General features: G+C 35.7%; 1 protein-coding gene across 2 annotated transcripts in view; it reads right to left on the bottom strand.

Annotated features, from left to right (window-relative positions):
• LOC150109502 (NEDD8 ultimate buster 1-like) overlaps nt 1-20,592 on the bottom strand; it is a 261,500-nt gene that overhangs the window by 16,904 nt on the left and 224,004 nt on the right. For both annotated transcript variants that reach the window (XM_090408663.1, XM_090408656.1), the window contains exon 17: nt 8,081-8,276. In XM_090408663.1, coding sequence (XP_090264789.1) covers nt 8,083-8,276 — 194 coding nt within the window. In that variant the 3' untranslated portion in view covers nt 8,081-8,082. The remainder of the gene's footprint in view (nt 1-8,080; nt 8,277-20,592) is intronic.

The raw sequence follows: 20,592 nt of genomic DNA on the forward strand, positions 1-20,592 counted from the left end.
AGAATGGAATAAATGTGTTGGTGTTTTTTCTGATGGAGCACGTGCAATGGTTGGGAAACACAGTGGCGTTGTTGCAAAAATTAAAGAAGTAGCTCACAAACAAAATTTGTACATTGTAGCATTCATTGCGAGGCTTTAGCCTCAAGAAATATGCCTGTCGCTCTGAAAACAGTTTTGAATGAAAGTGTGAGAATTGTTAACTTCATTAAGTCCAGAGCTATAAATTCACCACTATTTTCCATTTTGTGCAATGAAATGGGTGCAACATGATTCTCTTTTACTTCACACCGAAGTTAGGTAGCTGTCGAGGGGGAAATGTATTGAGCTGCCTGTTTAAAAATCTGCAATTCGTTAAGAATTGCAGATTTTTCGTTCTGACAACTCCTCAGACTTGAATTATTTCACTGATGAACTGTGGCTTGCCTGGTTGGCTTACCTGACAGATTTATTTTGCCACCTCAACCAGCTGAACATGAGCTTGCAGGGTGTACGTACTTCCTTATTTTTGGTACAGGATAAAACTGCAGCTCTTAGGAAAAATATGGCTTCATCATTAAAGAAATCGATACTGAAATACATGCTCCTTGAGCCATTTTCCATTGATTACATCTTGCCAGAAATGTTAACTCCTTCCGAGAAAGATGAACTGATCGAGCTCTCCTGAGACGGTAGTCTCAGGAAAATGATCAAGAGGATGGATTTAACAGACTTCTGATTGGCAAGAAGAAATGAATATCCAATGATCTCAGAAAAAGCTGTAAAATTTCTGTTGGGATTTGCAACTACTTACCTTTGTGAATGTGGGTTTTCATCATCATCAAATTCCTGTCATGTACCTTTAAGAGTGTACAGGATATGATAGAACTACATGAAAAATTTACATCATTACTAACTTCCTATCTACAATTTTCCTCCAAATCAGTCTGTTACTTGTCAAGACTTCAACATTATCAGATCTTATATTTCTTAAATATAAAGAGCCAATCGTCTAAGGCACTTTTTACCATATCAATCCACCTATATCTTGGTCTTCCTCTTGGTCGTTTTCCTATGACTCGGCAAAGAACACTTGTTTTGCTAATCTTTCCTTGCACAATGTTTAAGTGACCATGACCATACACCTGATATTAGCTGTGCTAACACATTCCTGGATGCTGACAATGTCAAGTTCTTTCCTAATAATCTCGTTTTTAATATGAAATTGTCATTGATGCCATCTGTTCGTGCCCTTATCTTTCTCAGGACTCTCATATCTGCAGTTTCTAGTCTTTGGTCAAGTGTTTTACTTCTGACCCAGCTCTCAGATCCATAAGTTAAAACTGGTTTGAACACTGTCTTGTATACAACTAATTTAGTGTTAAACTAATTTCTCTTTTATTCCATATGAATTTATTAAACTGACTTCCTACCATACCAGATTTGATGATTCTGTTTTCTATTTCCATTTTTAATTTACCGTCTTCACTAATAATCGTGCCTAATTGGCTGAAATGTTTTACTTGTTCTGCAGATTCTTAATTCATAATGCAGTTGATATTTTCAATGCGTCTGCCTATTATCATTGTCTTTGTCTTGTTATGATCGATCTTCATACCATGACTATTACAACAGTTATTCAATTTAGTCAGGGAATCTTGCAGACATGTAGTGGATTTATTTAAAAGTATAACATCGTCTGCATAAGAATCTAAAGCAAAGAGCTAACATTAACATCTCCAATTTTGATATCAGGTTTAATACCATTTTCCTTCATAATGTGATTCATATAGATAATGAATAAAATATGGGATAATGTACATCCTTGTCTCACACCAGATTTAACATTAAACCATCTTCCTGTGCTTCCTTCAATTCTAACTGCTGACTTACAACACAAATAAAGACTAAGTATTGCTTGATATAATGCCCCACTGACACCACACAACTCAAGCGTTTTGAATAGCTTCTCTCTTGACACCTTTTCATATGCTTTTTCCAGATCAACAAAACTTAAATACAGATCGTTGTTATATTCCTACGACTTCTCAACTATTTCTCTTAAAGTGAAGATCTCATTCTGACAGCCTCTATTTGGCCTGAATCCATCTTGTTCTTCACCAAGCTTCTCTTCCACAATTCTTCTCAACTGTTTCTCAAGTATATTTCCATAAATTTTACCAGGAACACTCATTAGAGAAATACCTCTGTAATTTCTCACATTCAGTTTTATTTCCCTTTTTATATATGGGTACTATGAGAGCTCTACTCTAATCATCAGGAATTCGTCCTCTGTCCAGGCCTTTTAAACTATGAAGTGCAATGCAGCCACTGTAAGACGTTTATACCGCCATACGTCAGCATTCCTGGTCGAATATCATCTACTCCAGCTGCCTTTCCACATTTCAAGCCTTTGATGGCTTTTTCTACTTCAAGTATGGATATGTATTCTGACTGTATGCCTGATGAGTGTCTTTTACAACTGTGCTATCACTGCTTATTTCATTTAGCAATTTTTTGAAGTAGTTACTCTATACTTCAAGGATATCTTTTTCTTCAGTTTTCATGTCACTTTATCATCTTCTAATTCCTTTTACAACACTCTTTCCTCCATTTCTGAGCTTCTTCAACAACCGCCAGAATGTCTTGCCACCTTCTTGATATTTATTTTCTATGTTCTTACCAAAGTCTTCCCATGACTTTTGTTTAGCTAGTTTTACACAGTATTTAGCTTTTTTTTTTATATTTGTCTCTATATTCTCTAAGAGCATAAGCCAACTTATTTGCCAGAAACTTTTAATATGCTTTCTTCATTTCCTTCACTGCCTCTTTAACTTCCTGTGTTCACCATGGAGTTCTGATTTTTCTATCCTTGCAGACAACCTCACCACATGCCTCTCTGGCTGAATCAATCAGCCAGAGAGGTGTGTGGTGACGCCTTGAAGAAAACCAGGCATCTGGTTTTCTTCAAGGCGTCACCACAATTGCCACTGAATCTCCAAGGTTTGGATCCTGTTCTCAAACTCTTTCATTTTTTCTTCAATAATCTTTGTGTATTTTAGTCTACATCTGAGAGCTGCTCAACTTTAACTCACTTTAAAACTTTCACAAATGTTCATCTTTTCAAAATGAAATTCAATTTTATCCTGCTCAAGGCTAAATAGTGATCACTTCCAATTTCAAATTTTCTATACACTCTGGTGTCCTGAACCAGGGAGAAAACATCACTATCAACAATAACATAGTCAATGAGACTTTTCTTATTCCTTGCTTCTTCTCTCCATGTGAATTTGTGCACATTTTTATGTTGGAACATGGTGTTAGTAATAACCAGTCCATGTCCTGAGCAGAAATTCAACAGGCACTTGCCATTATTATTAGCCTTGCTCTTTTATCCAAATTTTCCCAATATATTTTTGTATGTCTGACAATTATTTCCTACTCTGCTATTTAGATCCCCAACAAGGACAAACTTTTCCTTTTTCATTGTGTCAGTTGCTTTCTCTAAAGCCTGAAAAAATTCCGCCACTTCTACCTTAGTAGAACCTTCTATGGGATCATAGGCATAAATAAATCGCACAGTCCAGTTCCCCATTGTGATATTTGCCCACATCACTCTACTTGAGACTGACTGTCTGCCATTCAAGAAGATTAGCCTTGTATTTAGTGTTGAATACTATGGCTATTCCTTCTTTTCCTTGATTGTCATTGCCTGAGTATAACATTTTGTATCTATTGCTCCGAAAGATCTCACCAGTTTTTGTCTTGTTTTGTTTCAGTCACCCCCTATCATGTTGAACTGGTACTTATCTAATTCCTTAGCGAGCTCTATTTCTTTGCCATTCAAGCTTCTTATGTTGATAGTGTTATTTTTTTATACTTTATATATTATAATCTTTATATTCCCTCTTTTTATATATATATATATATATATATATTATATTAACTATTTAGTCTACCGGCTGTGCCTTTGTTAATAATTATACTATATACTTATGAGGTGATTTATTATATAAATCTCTTTTACTAACAATTATTTTTATTTTGACTCCGAGTGTCCCTATATGTTATTGTATTGCACAAAAGTTCACTCCAATTGGTGCAATGACTTTAACTCTCTCTTTCAGAATCCAACTAATCATTGACTCAAAACCAAGTATAAAATAAACACATTTAATAAAACTAAAACAATATATATATACACTTCTAGCAATAATACATAACTATAACTACAGATTATATGGGTCCAAGGCCTTATTTAAAATATAAACTTACTCTTAAGACTAAACACTTTTTCTTTCACAATCACAAAAAAATGTTCATAGTCTTTTTTCTCTTTCTGTTAAGGCTCTTCCAGAAGTTATACAGCTCTATACTTCATTTTCAGGATCCTTTTCATCAATCAATGTAACACACATAAAAGTCTTCTAGACTAAATCTTGTTTCCTTTTAGTAGCAATACTCATCAGATCAGGCATCCTTAATACCTATAAATCTTCTTAATCAATATATTTTCTAAACATTCACTTTCAGGCATCCTTAATACATATAGAACTTCCTTATCAATATTTTCTCTAAGAAAAACATTCACTTTAGAATGTAAGCAACAAGTTCTTCTTTCATTCACAATACTAAATGACAGTCTTAACCTTTTCCACTTTAAAAAAACTTAGTTTCAAGATTCCCTTTTATTCATTATTTATTCCTCCTTGAAACCTATTATTTCCACTATTCCTTTTTCGGAATACCTTATAAAATTTCTTCCGACTGCCATACACAAAAAAAATCAAGTTCCTTCCAACTTGAATATTTACCGGCCAGTGTTCTAAGAACTTCCGAACGCTCTCTTGTTTACAACTGTTACTTGGATACGCAACGCTTTCCTTGTCAGCTGTCAATCGCACATCAAATCCTCTCCAGGAGCATGCGCACTCCACAAAAGTTAGAAACTATGCACCGCAATAAAATGGCTGGCTCGCTGTATCCATTAGAGCTAAGAGAAAGTCTTTCACAAAACACAAAATTCAACATTTTTAAACCACAACAAACTTTCTTATAAGTAACACAAATATTCAGTTTAGTAAGTACATCAATATTTTTACTTCTTTACATGCTACTTCTAATATAACATTTTCATAACGAGCACATCACAAGTGCAGACACTGCGTGTATGAAAACAAAACTAACAAGCATAATTAATACATTAAAAATTCTGAATATTTTTACAATAGCACTGATCTTTAACTCTGTGGTAATGTTGAGTTGGGGCATGCTTTCCAATTTGTTCCAGTAGCTGACTTTTCACTGTTTGCACTGGTTCCCTGGCGAAAACAGTGGGGGATCTTGTTTAACAGGGAAATGCCCCATCCGGCATGAAATTCTGTCAAGTTGTACCATCATTTTGTATTTTGGTTTTAGCCAATAAAAATACAATTTGGTCGGCTAAATCCCAAATTGCCAGCTCATCCTCGTTCGTTCAGTATCCAGATAGATACCTAACAAGGTGCACCACAAGAAGGTGAGGACTGGACATTAGGTCAGAAGCCCTGGTCGGTTCTCCGCATTCCTTTAAAGGCTATGTGGAAGTTTCCTCTCAGTTATACAGCTTTGACCCTTAAGCACATGTGGATTTTCTCTCATTTATATCAAAAACAAGTACAGGAATAAGCTGAATGTTGAACCCAATTTAAGACTCATTGAAACCAGACATTAAGAAGTTGTGTTTAGCTAAATAAGCACAACCTTCACACTGAAACAAGAATGTGAGTTCTGTAATTAAAAATGTTAAATTTATAGCTTGTACTGATTGTAAGTTTATTTGACAACTGGAGTACCATTATCAGGAATATGTGTTTGTCAAAATTTGTTATTATTTTAATTTTTAAAAACTGCACATTTTACAGAACAATCCATTGAATAGATTCAAAGAGTATCTGTTTCTCCAATAAATATCTGAAGAAAGTAATAAATACTAAATAAATCACTAGCATTGTAGAGAAATGCTTATTTTGCCTCTGGGACTAACAAATCATGCTTTTTCAGAATAAATTTGCTTACTAGTAAATCTAATATCCTGAATTAAATATAGTGGTATGCCACTGGAAAAGGTTGAGAACCCCTGTTGTAGAGAAATTTATTTAAAATCTAGAAATCAACAGATTTCACAGAAATTTACATGTCTTATTTGTTACATTTTATTGATTCTATATAAATTTCTTTGAAAAAAATTTTTACATGCATAACTACTGAACAACGATTGACCTGTACCAGCTTCAGTAATGGTTTATGTTTATCATTCAATATGCAAACAAAAAGCATGAAACAATTTGTAGCTTCAAACCTATGGACAAGTACATGCTAATATGTTGTATTAACATATTAGCATGTGCTTGTCATGAACATGCTAAAACTCTTGATGCAGTAAGGCATCCAGAGAGCAATGGGCTGTAAATAATGTATTAAGATTTTAACAGCCCCATTTTTCTGACAAAGATGATGGTGGAACTGTGCACTGATATATGTTTTCTTCTGAAATGCAGTACTTTTTTTTCCCCCTTCAACAAATGAAGAATAGATTATTTATAATTTTCATTTCTGATTAAATATTAATAGCAGTTTGATTAATTTGATCGGATTACTACCTAAAAAGGTGGTTGTGTGTGTGTATTATATATAGCATATATATTATAGGAAAATAAGTATTGGAATACCTCCTATTTTAGAATGAAGCAAACTGATGTGTATATTCTTGTCATCATGCATTGTCTGGACTGCTATAGAAGGAAAACAAATACATCCCTAGAATCAAATATATATCTATATGCTGCTGTTTGGTACATAGAGAATTTTGAGTGTGTCATATGATCCCATGTCATGGCATATCATTCACAACACAAGTAAAAGACCCTATTATCCACAATCAATTGTAGGCAATATTATCAGCAGATAGAAATGTACCACCTCAACTAAGAAACACACACACAAATGTACAGAGGAAACCCAGGAAACTAAGAATAGCATAGAAATCTTTGCAGTCCAATGATGTGGAAAGAGGCTACACAGATTCAAGTTAGTAATAGGACACAATATAATGAACTACATAGCAGTTTCTATGGATGGGTAGCTGCATATAAGACAAACATTAATCACAGTAATCAACAGTAAAGAGATCCGCGTGGATACGTGCTCCGCAACTACATGCCTGAGAAAGGAGTGTCCTGTGTTCGATTCTCGTTGCTGATGTGAGGAGCTAAGGATCTTTCTGAGACATAGTCAAGTTAGCCGGTCTTGGGTGTGGACTGCAGGGTTTTTCCTCCCGCAAAGCAGGTAAACCGGTCTTAAGAACAGAACGCTTCACAGGCAATTACACATGGTTGAGCATGGGAATAACGACCCCACCTAGCAGTGAGTTATGAAACTCAAAGGGAGGCCAAGGCCTACATTTGGCTGTAGTACCGAAGAAGAAGAAGAATCAACAGCAAAGTACACTAGTGTAAGAATGTCTTAACTGGTCCATTCAACAGTGCAAGTACATAATGAGTGATGAATCATGTTGTACCCATTTCAACTGAATGGACAAGAATGGGTGCACTCGCCCGAGAGCATCATCATAACCGTAAAGCCTGCTGGCAGAGATACAATGGTCTGGAACTCTTTTTCCTTAGAAAAGTATATTATGGTTCTTAATTATGTTCTCTGGCTGATTTTACAGGATACCAAAAAAAAAAACCTTAACTGGCTTGCAGAGAGCAATGAGTTAAACCCGACAAGAATACTTTGGGGATGAAATGGAATATCAAATGTGGAGCCAAATCAGTGCATCTGACAATGGTACAATGATGGAATGTTATATAAAAGGAAGAATGATCCAAAATACTTGACTCATATTACCATGGAGTGGTGGTGGGAAGTGTCTAGAATCATTGAAAGTGTGATCAGGGTTCAAGGAGAGCACATGTACAATTTAGATTTCTTTGAAATATAGTGCTGCTTCAATACTCATATAAACACACTTACATAATTGGTTAAGAAATGATTTCAGTACTCAATATTATTCACATAAATAAAAAAAAGTATTACTTTCAAACCAATTAAAATCTCTTACCTCTAATCACTTGAAGAATTTAAAAGCGAAAGGTATTCATTAAGAAAATCTTCTTCTTCATGTAAGGTCAAATCTAAGTAATCTTCTTCATACTCGGAGATATCTTCTGCTATTCTGAACATTGCCTCTTCATGTTCTTGATGATTTAATACTGATGATGATGACGACGATGATGACAATGATGACAGAGAATCTCCTATATATATATATATATATATAAAAAATATGATCAATGTATGATCTTTATTTAAGGCAATCTGGTGTGAGATAGAGGCTCAAAAGCACAATATATACAACTGGTTACTGCTATAGGCATGGAGAGGGGGGGAGAGGCATGCAAGAAAAGATCTAAAAGGCATTGACAAATTAGCATGAGTACAGGTCAAGTAATTATTATGGGGTTTCAAATAGGGTCCCCGTGTGGGGACACCTGTAACCCCCATCGGGCGCGTCCCCTGGTGGTGGATCGGGGAATGCTTGTCATAGGTTACTATGAAGGGTAGGAGGGAAATAAAATACCTCCCGCAGACCAACAGGATAGCACTTCCCTCATAGGCCGGTCTGGGGGCCTCGAAGGTGGCAGCCCCACCACCAGACTCGGGTGCTGAAGGCTAATCCCCTGCACACCTTAAAATTTCACTCATTAAAAGAAATAACAAAGAGATAGCCGAACTGCCTAAATGGTTAACGACAAAGCGTGGAAAAAGGTACATGAGATATGGAGCATGGAACATTAAAAGTCTACATGGAAAAGAAAACGAATTAATTGATGAATTTAAAAAATCAAGATTGGATTTGCTAGCAGTCACAGAAACAAAAAAGAAAGGTCAAGGTTGCCAGAAAATGAAAGATGGGTATATACTTTTCTATTCAGGGGTAAACCCAAGAGAATGGGGAAAACAAGGGGTAGCTTGCATAATTAAACCAGATCTCAAAGAATATATTACTAAATGGCAACTAATAAACGAAAGGTTGTTGACAATCACTATAGATTTTAAATCAGACAACCAAGTATTCACTGTAATTGTTGCATATGGCCCAAACGATAATGCCAATAAAGAAATTAAAGATGAATTCTTCAAACTCTTACAAAAAGCAATTAAAGAAGTTCAAGGGCATATCATACTACTAGGAGACCTTAATGGCTGGGTAGGGAATCAAGTAGATGAAGAAACGAATAAAGTGTTGGGATCACAAGGAGAAATAACCCGGAATAATAATGGAGAAAGAATAATAAATCTTTACCTCACAAATAATTTAGTGATAGCGAATACCATGTTCAAGCATAAAGAAATCCATAAGTTTACCAGGGAAGAGCCCAATAGAAATGAAAAATCTATAATCGACTACGCCATCATAAGCAGATCGTACTGGAAGTATACAAAAAATGCAAGAGTCTACAGAGGTCCTGAAATTGGCAGTGACCACTACTTATTAGTATTGGAAACAATAAAATAAAAGTTGAAAAATGTAGAAAAAGTAGCAAGGAAATAAATGTTAAGATAAAGAACTACAAACTAAAGAAAGAAGAAACAGCCATTGAGTATAAAAGTAAAATAGAAGAGAAGATGAAAGAAGTAGAAAGAGAGATATATGAAGACCAAGATGTAGAAAACCTATGGTACAGGTTCAAAACACTTCTTCTAGAAACAAGCAAAGAAATTTGTGGTGTATCATTAAATAATAAACAGAAGAAACATAAAACACCCTGGTGGACTGAAGAACTAAAAGAAGAAATTAAAAAGAAAAAGTAATTATGGAAGAGATATATAACATCGAAGCTGCAGGTTGATAGAGAACTATACAACAACCAAAGAAATAAAGTTAAAACCTTAGTGAAAGCAGAGAAAAGAAAATGCTGGGAAGACTTCGGACATACTTTAGAACAAAATTTTAAAGGAAACCAAAAACCCTTCTATAATGTTTTAAGAAGAATGAGGTCAGAGAAAGAATGCCCCATAAAGTTTATCAAAAACAAACCTTAGTGAAAGCAGAGAAAAGAAAATGCTGGGAAGACTTCGGACATACTTTAGAACAAAATTTTAAAGGAAACCAAAAACTCTTCTATAATGTTTTAAGAAGAATAAGGTCAGAGAAAGAATGCCCCATAAAGTTTATCAAAAATAAGGATGGAAAGTTACTCACGAATTCTGAAGACATCATGGAAAGATGGAAACAGTACTTTCAAGAATTACTGGAAGATGCAGGACATGGAAAAAATAGAACCCTAAGAGCAAGACACAAGCAAAATAGAAGATCAGAGTGAAGAAATTCATGCAAATGAACTGTTAGCAGCAATAAATAAAATAAAACTGGGCAAATCAGCAGGCCATGACCAAATAACACCAGAAATGGTAAAGAATTTAGGAACGAAAGCCATAAAATTCCTTTTACACCTATTCAATGTTGTATGGAAAAAGAAAATTATTCCCAAAGACTGGGAAGTAGCTATAATAATCCCTACATTTAAGAAAGGAGACAACCGCAAATGTGAAAACCATAGAGGAATTTCGCTTTTAAGCGTTCCAGGAAAATTATATACCCGCATTTTAGAAGTGAGGCTTAGGAATCAAATAGAGGACATGCTGGATGAAATGCAATATGGCTTTTGAAAAAATAGAAGCACACAGGATCTTATCTTCAGTCTTAGACAAATATCAGAGAAAATATTGGAATATGGAAAAGAACTCGGTCAAAGAACTTTTCAAAATCTATAAAACACATTCGTGTTTTATAGATTTTGAAAAGGCCTTTGACCGAGTTCCCAGACACTTAATATGGCAAACATTAAAGAAAAACAAGATACAAGATAACTTAATAGCAGCCATACAAAGCCTCTACAAAAGTAATAGAAATTATGTAAGAACCTGTAATAATAGATCAAAAGAATTTGAAACAAATGTAGGAGTGAGGCAAGGCTGTATCCTCAGCCCTCTTCTCTTCATCGTAGTAATGGATGAAATTTTAAAGGCATGCCAAACAAAAACGTTCCACTTAGGATACAGGAAACTGAAAGAAACCAGGATTTCACATATGGCTTTTGCAGATGATGTAGTGATTCTAGCAAATACAGCTGAAGATTTGCAGTACAATATCAACATTTGGCATGAAGAAACAAAGAAAAGGAATATGACCATAAATATAAATAAAACTAAAACAATGATCATATCTAGAAACCAACAAAAACACACAATAAAAATAGAGAATCACCAACTGGAACAAGTCCACTCCTTTAAATACTTGGGATCATATATACAAGAAGATGGTAGACTAGACACAGAAATTAACAATAGGATAAGAGGGGGAACAAAGCTATTCTATGCAATGAAAGGCCCACTCCTAGATAAGAAAGAAGTCACCCAAAATACCAAAATGGCAGTGTACCGTTCAGTGTTTCTACCAACATTAACATACAGTTGTGAGTCTTGGTGACAGGAAACACAAATAAACTACAAACAATTGAAATGAAATATCTCAGGAAAGTGGCACAAAAAACAAGACTAGACCGAATAAGAAATCAAACCATAAGAGACGGCCTTCAAGTTGCACCTCTGAATCAATTCATAACACAAGCCCAAATGAGATGGTTTGGACATCTCAATCGAATGGAAGAAGGAAGAATAGCAAAAACTGTATACGAAAGCCAGAAAATAGGAAAAAGAAACATAGGCAGATCCAGGAAGGGTTGGCAAAAGGAAATTAAAGAAAAATTGGAAAAGAAGGGAATTAACTAGAAAGAAGCAAAACAACAAACCTTGGACAGGACGGCATGGAAATCTCTTTGGCAAAATCTCGACGCTTAAAAGCATAAGAGATCATAGACGAAGAAGAAGAAGAAATAGGGTCATAGATTGGAAGGAAGAGAGAGAGAGATCATTTGGTAGGATCTTGCAACTTGTATTTGAAATGTATTTTTATAGCAATATGAAAAGTGAAAGTTTTGCAGAGGAAAGAAAGAACTGATTTTTTTGTATGACTATTTGTAAAAAAAAAAAAAAAATGATTTCTTGGTGAGTGTTCCTTTTCATTTGTTCAATTTCGACACCATGGTACACTTAAGTTGTGGAAATAACACATTTAAAACTAGGGAGATCCAGTGTGGACACCCTGTGTGTGTGTTTTATTTTTTTTCCCCCAGCTTTCTTAATGATACTGCTATCTAACTTCTACATGATTTATCCTCCTGACCTTGGTTTCTGATATTGCTTCCTTTAGACCCTCCTCCCTCTTTTGACTATCCCATAGACACTGCTACCATCTTTCCCTTATCCTCCTGACCTTGGTTTCTGATATTGCTTCCTTTAGACCCTCCTCCCTCTTTTGACTATCCCATAGGCACTGCTACCATCTTTCCCTTGCAGATTTGCATATTTTTATGCCATGGTATTGTTCACGTCACCTCCTAAGCCTGTCATAATCATTATAAGTTGAAATCTCCATTATATAATAATCAATCTTTGTCTTCCACTTCTTCTACACCCTTCTACCCCCCCCCCCCCACCTGGCTTATAGCAGCAACCAACTGTATATTTTGGCCTGTTGACCTTTGTCAAATAAAATAGGCTCAAATGAACTGCTTTCACTATCTTCATAATGACCTACTCTTTTTGGCTGCAGTTCATCTGCAGTATTCTTCCTCTGTCCTCTTTAAAAATACCATAATCCTCACATTTTATTTCTATAACTACACCAGTACCTTTTATAACTTTTATCTGCCTATGATTTTTATGTGTCCTTACATCGTACAAATATAACTTTTGACAAGGTTCCAAACAGTGCCAGCAGTAGTATAAATAAACTGCATGGTTATTCCTCAGCCCACAAGTAGCTTTACACCTAGTATCGACTATCCCATTTAGTTTTATCACTTGAGTGATTAGATTTCGCACCTGTTTATTCTCACACTCATTTGCCTTATGGGTGCCTGCATACTCACTCATATCTGCCCCCTTCCTCCAGTAGCTCTAGTTTTCCTGACTTTGTACTTCCAACTCTCAGTAAACAAAGCTTTCTCGAGATACCTAACACCAAATCCATTTAAGTACATTCCATCAGCATTATGCCCATCTTTCCATATATCGAATTCAGTTCACAGATCTGCAAACTTCAAATCCTGCACAACCTACACATTGATTCATTTGCAATCATTGCCCTTCTGCTCAACTCGCCTCTATCATAATGTAGTAGCAGACTCACAGTCTTTACTTTTTCACTCTTCATTTTTTTCCCTTCTTCCGTATCTTTCCTTAGATAATATTTTTTTTACCCATCTTTTAATCACCATTAAAATTTCTCCTTACTCTTTTTCTTGCTTTGCCATACACTCCCCTTTCTTATCTCATACCTCTTGTTCTTTATCTGGTTAGCTCTGTCAGTTGCTTGACATTTCTGCCATCATCTGATCTCTGGTTTTACCCTGTGAAGTGCACTAATTCTTTTATCAGGTCCTCTTTGTTCTGCTGATCTTCCAACAACTCTCTCTCTCTCTCTCTGACATTTAATTTTTCTAATTTTAATATTCTTCATGATATTCTCATTTTATAACATTTTGGTTATAAAATGGTTACCCATAAGGCTAAATTGGCAATGTATTTCTTCATCCCCTCAACTGAGCCACAAGGTCTGTAGCAACACCCCAATATACATTTCATTCTGTTAACCTCCACTTTACACTAGATAGACTCAAACTCACTGCTACATAGGACAATATTACTACCACTGTTTTCTCGTGTTTCTATCCTAACTGGACTTAAGTTACCTGATATCATTAGTAATTAGTAGCACCCTCCCCTCCTACCTCTTCTGTCATTCCTAAAAATAGTATACCCATTACACTTGATCCCACTTACCATATTTGATTCTAATAGCCAGGTTTCACTAATGACAACAATCTTAGGCCACATCGTATTCAACAAAGCAATGAACTCAATCCCTTTGTTTTTAATGCTCCTGGTGTAAAAACTCGATGTAGCTTAAAAAATATCTAAGCGCTTTACATCGATTTTTTATACATAGGTCAAGTCCCATGAGAACTGTAAATAATCTTGTTTGTTTCTATGTATATTTTGCAAAATATTGATGTAGTTAACCTTGTGGGAAGTGAATGTATTTACTGTTTTAACGTCAAAAACAAAGGCAATGCTTTGCCATCGGGGAACTTTGTATAAAGAGCGCAGGCAAGTTGTTTACTAGTTTTGTATATAGGAGTTGCTTACAAGCTCTGCGCTAACACCTTTAAAGTTAGTATCCAAGAGTGTCGCTAGGTTTAGAGAAGTTTCCGCGACCCAAAAGGAGAAGCAAAGTATCAAAGAGGTCCGCTAGTTTTAGAGACAAGTTTCCAAGCCCGGCAAAATACGATCAAAAGATTGCACGGAGGAGAACAAAGAGCAGGTTAAACTAAAAAGAAGATGAAAGAGTCATGCCGAATTCTTCGGGTTACTACCCTTAGTGCAAGGCCCAGAGATCGCAAAATAAAAGGGGACTGAGCCGAGCATAAGGGGCTTCCAGTCAATAGAGAATCATCAGAAGTTGGAACCTGAGCGGAAGCGAGCTGAGACTATATGCAGAGTTCAAATCAGCAGTGGCAGCAAAGAACGAGGAAAGGCAGGATCCCAGTTACAAAGAGGAGAGCAGAGATCTAAGTGCCTAAAAAGCAAAGGTGAAGTACTGTTACCGAGAAGAGCCAGTCAGTGGCAGTTGCAGTCATTGGTGATTAGTAGCAGAAGTGGTGGCAGTTGCAGTCATTGGTGATTAGTAGCAGAAGTGGTGGCAGTTAGAAACAGAAATTCCCGAAGTAGGATCGAGAGGAGAATTGCCCGTATGCTGAAACCATTTATATGTGCTATTCGAGTACTGCAGATTGCAGTCCATAAGCCTGCTAACATCCCGACGTGATACCGCTGAAGGAAATGAAAGAAACTTGAGATGAAAGAAAAGCCATAAAGACTTTAGTAAAAGACTCTTGACTGAATGTGTGATACAGAGCCTCTAAGTTATATCGTTTTGTATATTTTCTCTTATAATCTAGGAGATATATTGTATATGGACTGTAAAGAGTTAGTTTATTAGTAATTAGAAGTGTCCATAAAAGAGTCAATTGGCATGTTAGAAGTTGATACAAGATCTGTAAAAATAACTTAACAGAATTAGCTAACCTCTTTGCGAGTAAACTAGAAGTTTAATAAGTTGAATTTGTAAGCAGAGAGTAAATAAGTATTTGAGTTAAAGAGATTATTTAGTATTAAAGTGAAAGGGTTCTAATTTTATGCTAAAGATTTTTAGATGGGTAGAGAAAGCAATCTCTGTGTCGTTTGATTCATGTATATTTCATATTAATATAAATAAACGTGTTTTAATTATTTGTTAAAAGAGTGCTGCCTGATCCTTTATTTTACAACTGCACTGTTCCTAAATAAATTGGACTTGCGAGCAGGAAACAATTAAGGCAATAAAAGCGCAGTTTAGTTAGTTATGAGCCACAACTGTTTATGTAAACTTTGTTGAGGGGTCACTCGTAAGATAGAGAGAAATCTATCGGACGTTTTATTTAGTCTTATGCCGAATTTTTGATATACTGATGGCACAGTCTTACAAATAAATTTTCAGTGTTCTTAGGCATACGGCAAGTAAATACAGAATGGAAAAACATAGTATGCAATAGAGCAAGTGAAAAAGGTTAAAAGAGAAAAAGCGCATTAGAGTAAAGCTATAAAGAATTAGGAATACAATAAAGATAGAAGAGTAAAGATAAAGATATTACATATAGGCAAATTAAACTACCGTTTACACTGGCATTTGTATATAGACATAATAAATTACCACCTAGCATATTCTTATAATTAGATATGCAGTCTATTTGGTCTTGTTCTAGAATTTTCTCTTTTCCTTCCCCAGACATACTTAAAATGTCCAAACCTAAAGCATATTTTTTCACCCCCTTCACCAAATACATAACCATGTTCGAAGACATTCAGATCTTTATCACGTTTGCATACCATAGCTGAACTTTCACACACATTTTTCCCATTCTTCCCTTGATGAATCTAGTTTCCCTGACTCTCTGCATTAGGTCTCATACCAAGAAGTAATTTCTCCAGGCTTCTGACGCCATATGAATTCAAGTGTAGGCCATCCTTCTTATACAAGTCTTTTCTGCCATCAAACATACCCCACACATCTAAAAACTCGCATCCATATTGACTATGTTACTGTTGATAGTAGGATCTTCCTGCTTGTTCAGGACCTGAGTATACAGGAAATGATCACCATTTAGTTTTGATTAGAATGCATTTGAATATCAAAAATAGAAAAGCATGTAAGAACATTGTCGCATAGGCTTCTCTGGAGAGAGAACATATTAGGAATGTTTTCAGTATTATTCCACAATTAAAGAATCAGAGAGAATAAGAAATTAATTTAATCAATTTCTCAACTAGTTTCACGAAAATCGTTTGTTTCACATCATCAGGAAAATTATGCAAATAAACTTAAAAAACAGGCAATAATAGTTAACATATGTAATAAAAATATCTAAACATGAATAACAATGGAAAGGTGAGAAACTAAAATCCTCCACACAGATTACATATTTTTTTTTTCAAGAGCATTCAAAGAATCAGTGCATCAACAACAAATGACGAAACATCTACAGTGGAACATATAACAAAGTACGATTTTACATCAGGTTTGGATTTTGCTAATTCATTAAAACATGCACATGTTTTAATGAATTAGAATGAACTGCTGTATACCAGTAGTATACAGCAATCCAAAAATTTCTTCAATATAATATTTTTATAAGACTATTACACTTTTTTTATATAATCTTTGTCAAGTAGCTTTATTTTATCCTCCTACGTGTTTCGCCAATTTTTCTATTGGCATCCTCAGGGAATACAAACTAGTAAGCTAAAATGAAGGTTACAGACTAGGTTATAACTGATGGTTCTAATTCATACAAAAAATTGGTATTGTGCGTGACAAAGTGCGTGTCTCGTTAATGTGATTTATTCGTTATGGTTCATGACGTAATTGTTATGAAAGTTCATTTCTTTGATGTTTAATGATCTGATAAAAGTTTTCCAAATTTCTGGTAAAATTAGACCTTGATTCTTGTTTAGGTTTTCAGTTTTACGGGCGACTGTAGCTGCTTCTTTAAAGGTTCTTGAATGGTAGTTATCTTCTATGTATGGCATAAGGCTCTTATCCCACTCAATGTGATGGTTAGTAGAGGTAAAGTGGCATGAAAGGCCTGAAATGTCTTGTCTGTTATTTCTGACATATCCCATGTGTTCTTTCTTTCTCGTTTCAAAGCTTCTAGAAGTCTGACCTACGTAACTAATACCACATGAGCAAGGTATATTATATACTCCAGAGTACTTGTAGAATGGGTGAGGATCTTTTGGTGATCTTAAAAATTTCCGAATAGTGTTGATTGGTTTGAATGCCACTCTGATCTTAAGTGGTTTTAAAAGGTTAGCTAATTTTTTGGAAAGGTTGCTGACAAAAGGAATCTTAATTGTACTGATGTATTGGACGTCATCACGTTGTCGATTTTTTGTATGAATCAGAACCATCACTTATAACCTAGTCTGTAACCTTCATTTTAGCTTACTAGTTTGTATTCCCTGAGGATGCCAATAGAAAAATTGGCAAAACACGTAAGAGGATAAAATAAAGCTACTTGACAAAGATTATATAAAAAAAGTGTAATAGTCTTATAAAAATATTATATTGAAGAAATTTTGTTTCAACTAGTTATCAATTAAACTAAACTTGCAAAGAAATTATATTCTTGTTTAATCCTTTACATGTGTAAGCAAACAAAGTTTGCATTGTGAATCATCTTCATGACTAGATTACTAGCATATAGGAGCTAATCCATCCATACATTCACTGGGCATCCACAGATGTCGTGTGGTCACTCCCATGCTCGGTGATATGCCACACTAGGCCTCGCCAAAGCCCCCATTGTATGCTTTTCTGAAGGCTTCAACTCTCTGAAGATCAGTCACTCCATACACATACATACACCATCCATCTCATTGACGGTCTACCCCTTCCTCTTTTTTCCAGGAACTTTACCTTCTATTACTGTTCTGAGAAGTCCTCCTTCCAATGTGTCCAAAATATTTTAACTTTCTTCTGTCAATATCCTTAAGGAGCCTTAAAGTTCTACTGATCTTTTCTAACACCCATTCATTTATCCTAGTATCCCACAATGCAAAGCACATATACCCTTTCAGATATGCTGTATATAATGCTATGGATTATAGGGAAGGGCCACCACACAGACTGGTTTCAACCTTTACTGAGATCTCATCAGTGGGAGCTGGACCCAGAAGACATATCAAAGTTTAATTAACACAGAAGTCATATTTCCCACATACAAGTAGTGAAATAGTGTGTACTTTGCATTATGGGATACTAAGGCAATTAACACATCATTAACCTCTATATATACAAGAAGTTGAGAAGATAATTTACATGCAAACTCTGTTCGCATGCACTTGGATAAAAAATTCAACAAAAATATAATTTATAACGAATAATTAATTTAAATATTATACTGTTCACCTGAGTTTCTTTGGGATCAGAAGGTGACAGAGAATTCAGAGATGAGTGACCAAGCTGGTGACAGGTCTCTGTAGGTTGCAGAGTTTAGATGATAGGCAGAAAAGAGGGGACATGAAAGAAACTTAAGTTAGTAAAAGGATTCTACAGGTTGACACAAAAGAAATTTTTTGATACACAAGGAGTAGAGGAAGAACAAGCAGTCAGCCCTGGAAGTTGTGTAAAAGTGTGGTTAGTAACAGTGTGAGGACTAGAGTCTTTGCTTGGCAAGTAATGAATGAGTGGAATGAACTGCCAGAGGTAGGTGTGAGTGAGTGATCCAACAGTGAATAGGTTTAAGGATAGGTATGACAGATATTGTGTGAATAATGGTATTGGGTTGGCAAATAAGTTCGTTCGGTTTTTCAGAGTGGAATGAAACACATTTTATTTAATATATATATACTACATACTAGTCAGTTATATATTGACCCTCTTAATCAATGACCTCTTGCCATCTGTCCACCAACTTCATTATGCCGGGTTCATAAAACTCCTGAGGTTAACTGGCGAAAAACTGATGGTGTCTTTTGATAGCCTCCTCAATAGCGAAGGTTTTCCTGTTCAGAGAATTCTGCAATGATCGGAACAAGTGGTAATCAGAAAGTGCCAGGTCCGGTGAATACAGAGGATGTGGCAAAACATCCCAGCCAAGACGTAACAATTTACTCCGGGTTGTTAATGATGTGTGGGGTCTGGCGTTGTTGTGGTGAAAGACAATTCCTTTCTGATTTGCTAATTCAGGACGTTTTGTGCTAATTGCATGGGCCAGTCGCGTCAACTGTGAGCAATAGCCAGTTGAATCAATCGTTCTGCCTGACTGTAATACCTCGTAATGGACAACACCTTTATAATCCCACCACACAGAGAGCATGATCTTTGGGTTCAATTCCGCTTTCAAGGTTGTTTGCGGCAGTTTGCTCATGCCCCCATGATCTTTTACGTACCACATTATCGTACGCGACCCATTTTTCATCTCCCGTAATCATCTGCTTCAAAACTGGGTTGTTTTCTTGGCGACGTCACAGCGAATCACAGATGGATACGCAAGCAGTCATACTGGTCTCAGTCAATTCATGCATCACCCAAACATTGAGTTTTGAAGCATATCCCAGCTTGTGCAAATGGTTTTCAATGCTCGTATGGGATATGTTCAGTACTGCAGCAATCTCCTGCACTGTTTGTGACGGAGTTTTGTCGACGATATCCTTCACAACACTCGAATCAACATCGGTCGGGTGACCGACGTGAGGCGCATCACTGACGTCGAAATCTCCAGAACGGAATTTGGCAAACCACTTTTGGCAACCATAAAGGCATCATCCCCATATACGTTGCATATTTTTTTTATGGACCTCTGCAGCTCGTTTGCCTTTTTTGAAATAAAAAAATCAAAATATGCCGGTAATGTACGCTATTTCCTTCCATTTCTAAAAATATGTTACACACATGCAACTGAAGTAGGCCAAATGAAAATTCACCGCAAGGTTATGTGAAATGTCGTCTTTCAGCTGCGCAGTAGCGCAACAATAGCGACAGGCGAAGCAGCATAAACTTGTACTAACGCATAAACTGAATGAACTTATTTGCCAACCCAATATAATAATTATTATCATTATTCAAGAAAAAAGTGACTTTCATAACAAGAAAAAGAAGAAAACACACTCTGAAAGTTCTTAGGAAGTACATCTACATGTGCTCGAAGAGAATATAGAGGAAAAAGATGTAAGATAGTGAAGCAATGTGTAAAAGGAGCTAAACAAAAGTCATGAGAAGACTTTGATAAGAATATAAAAGGTAAATATTAGGAATGTGGCAAAATGTTCTAGAGGCTTCTCAATAAGCTTAGAAATGGAAGAAAGAGTACTGTAAAAAAAATTAGAAATAATAAACATGACATG

The sequence above is a fragment of the Typopeltis vanoorti genome, chromosome 2 (genome assembly GCF_054136105.1).
Source record: "Typopeltis vanoorti isolate ZY-2024b chromosome 2, IOZ_Tvanoo_1.0, whole genome shotgun sequence".
Lineage (NCBI taxonomy): Eukaryota > Metazoa > Arthropoda > Arachnida > Uropygi > Thelyphonidae > Typopeltis > Typopeltis vanoorti.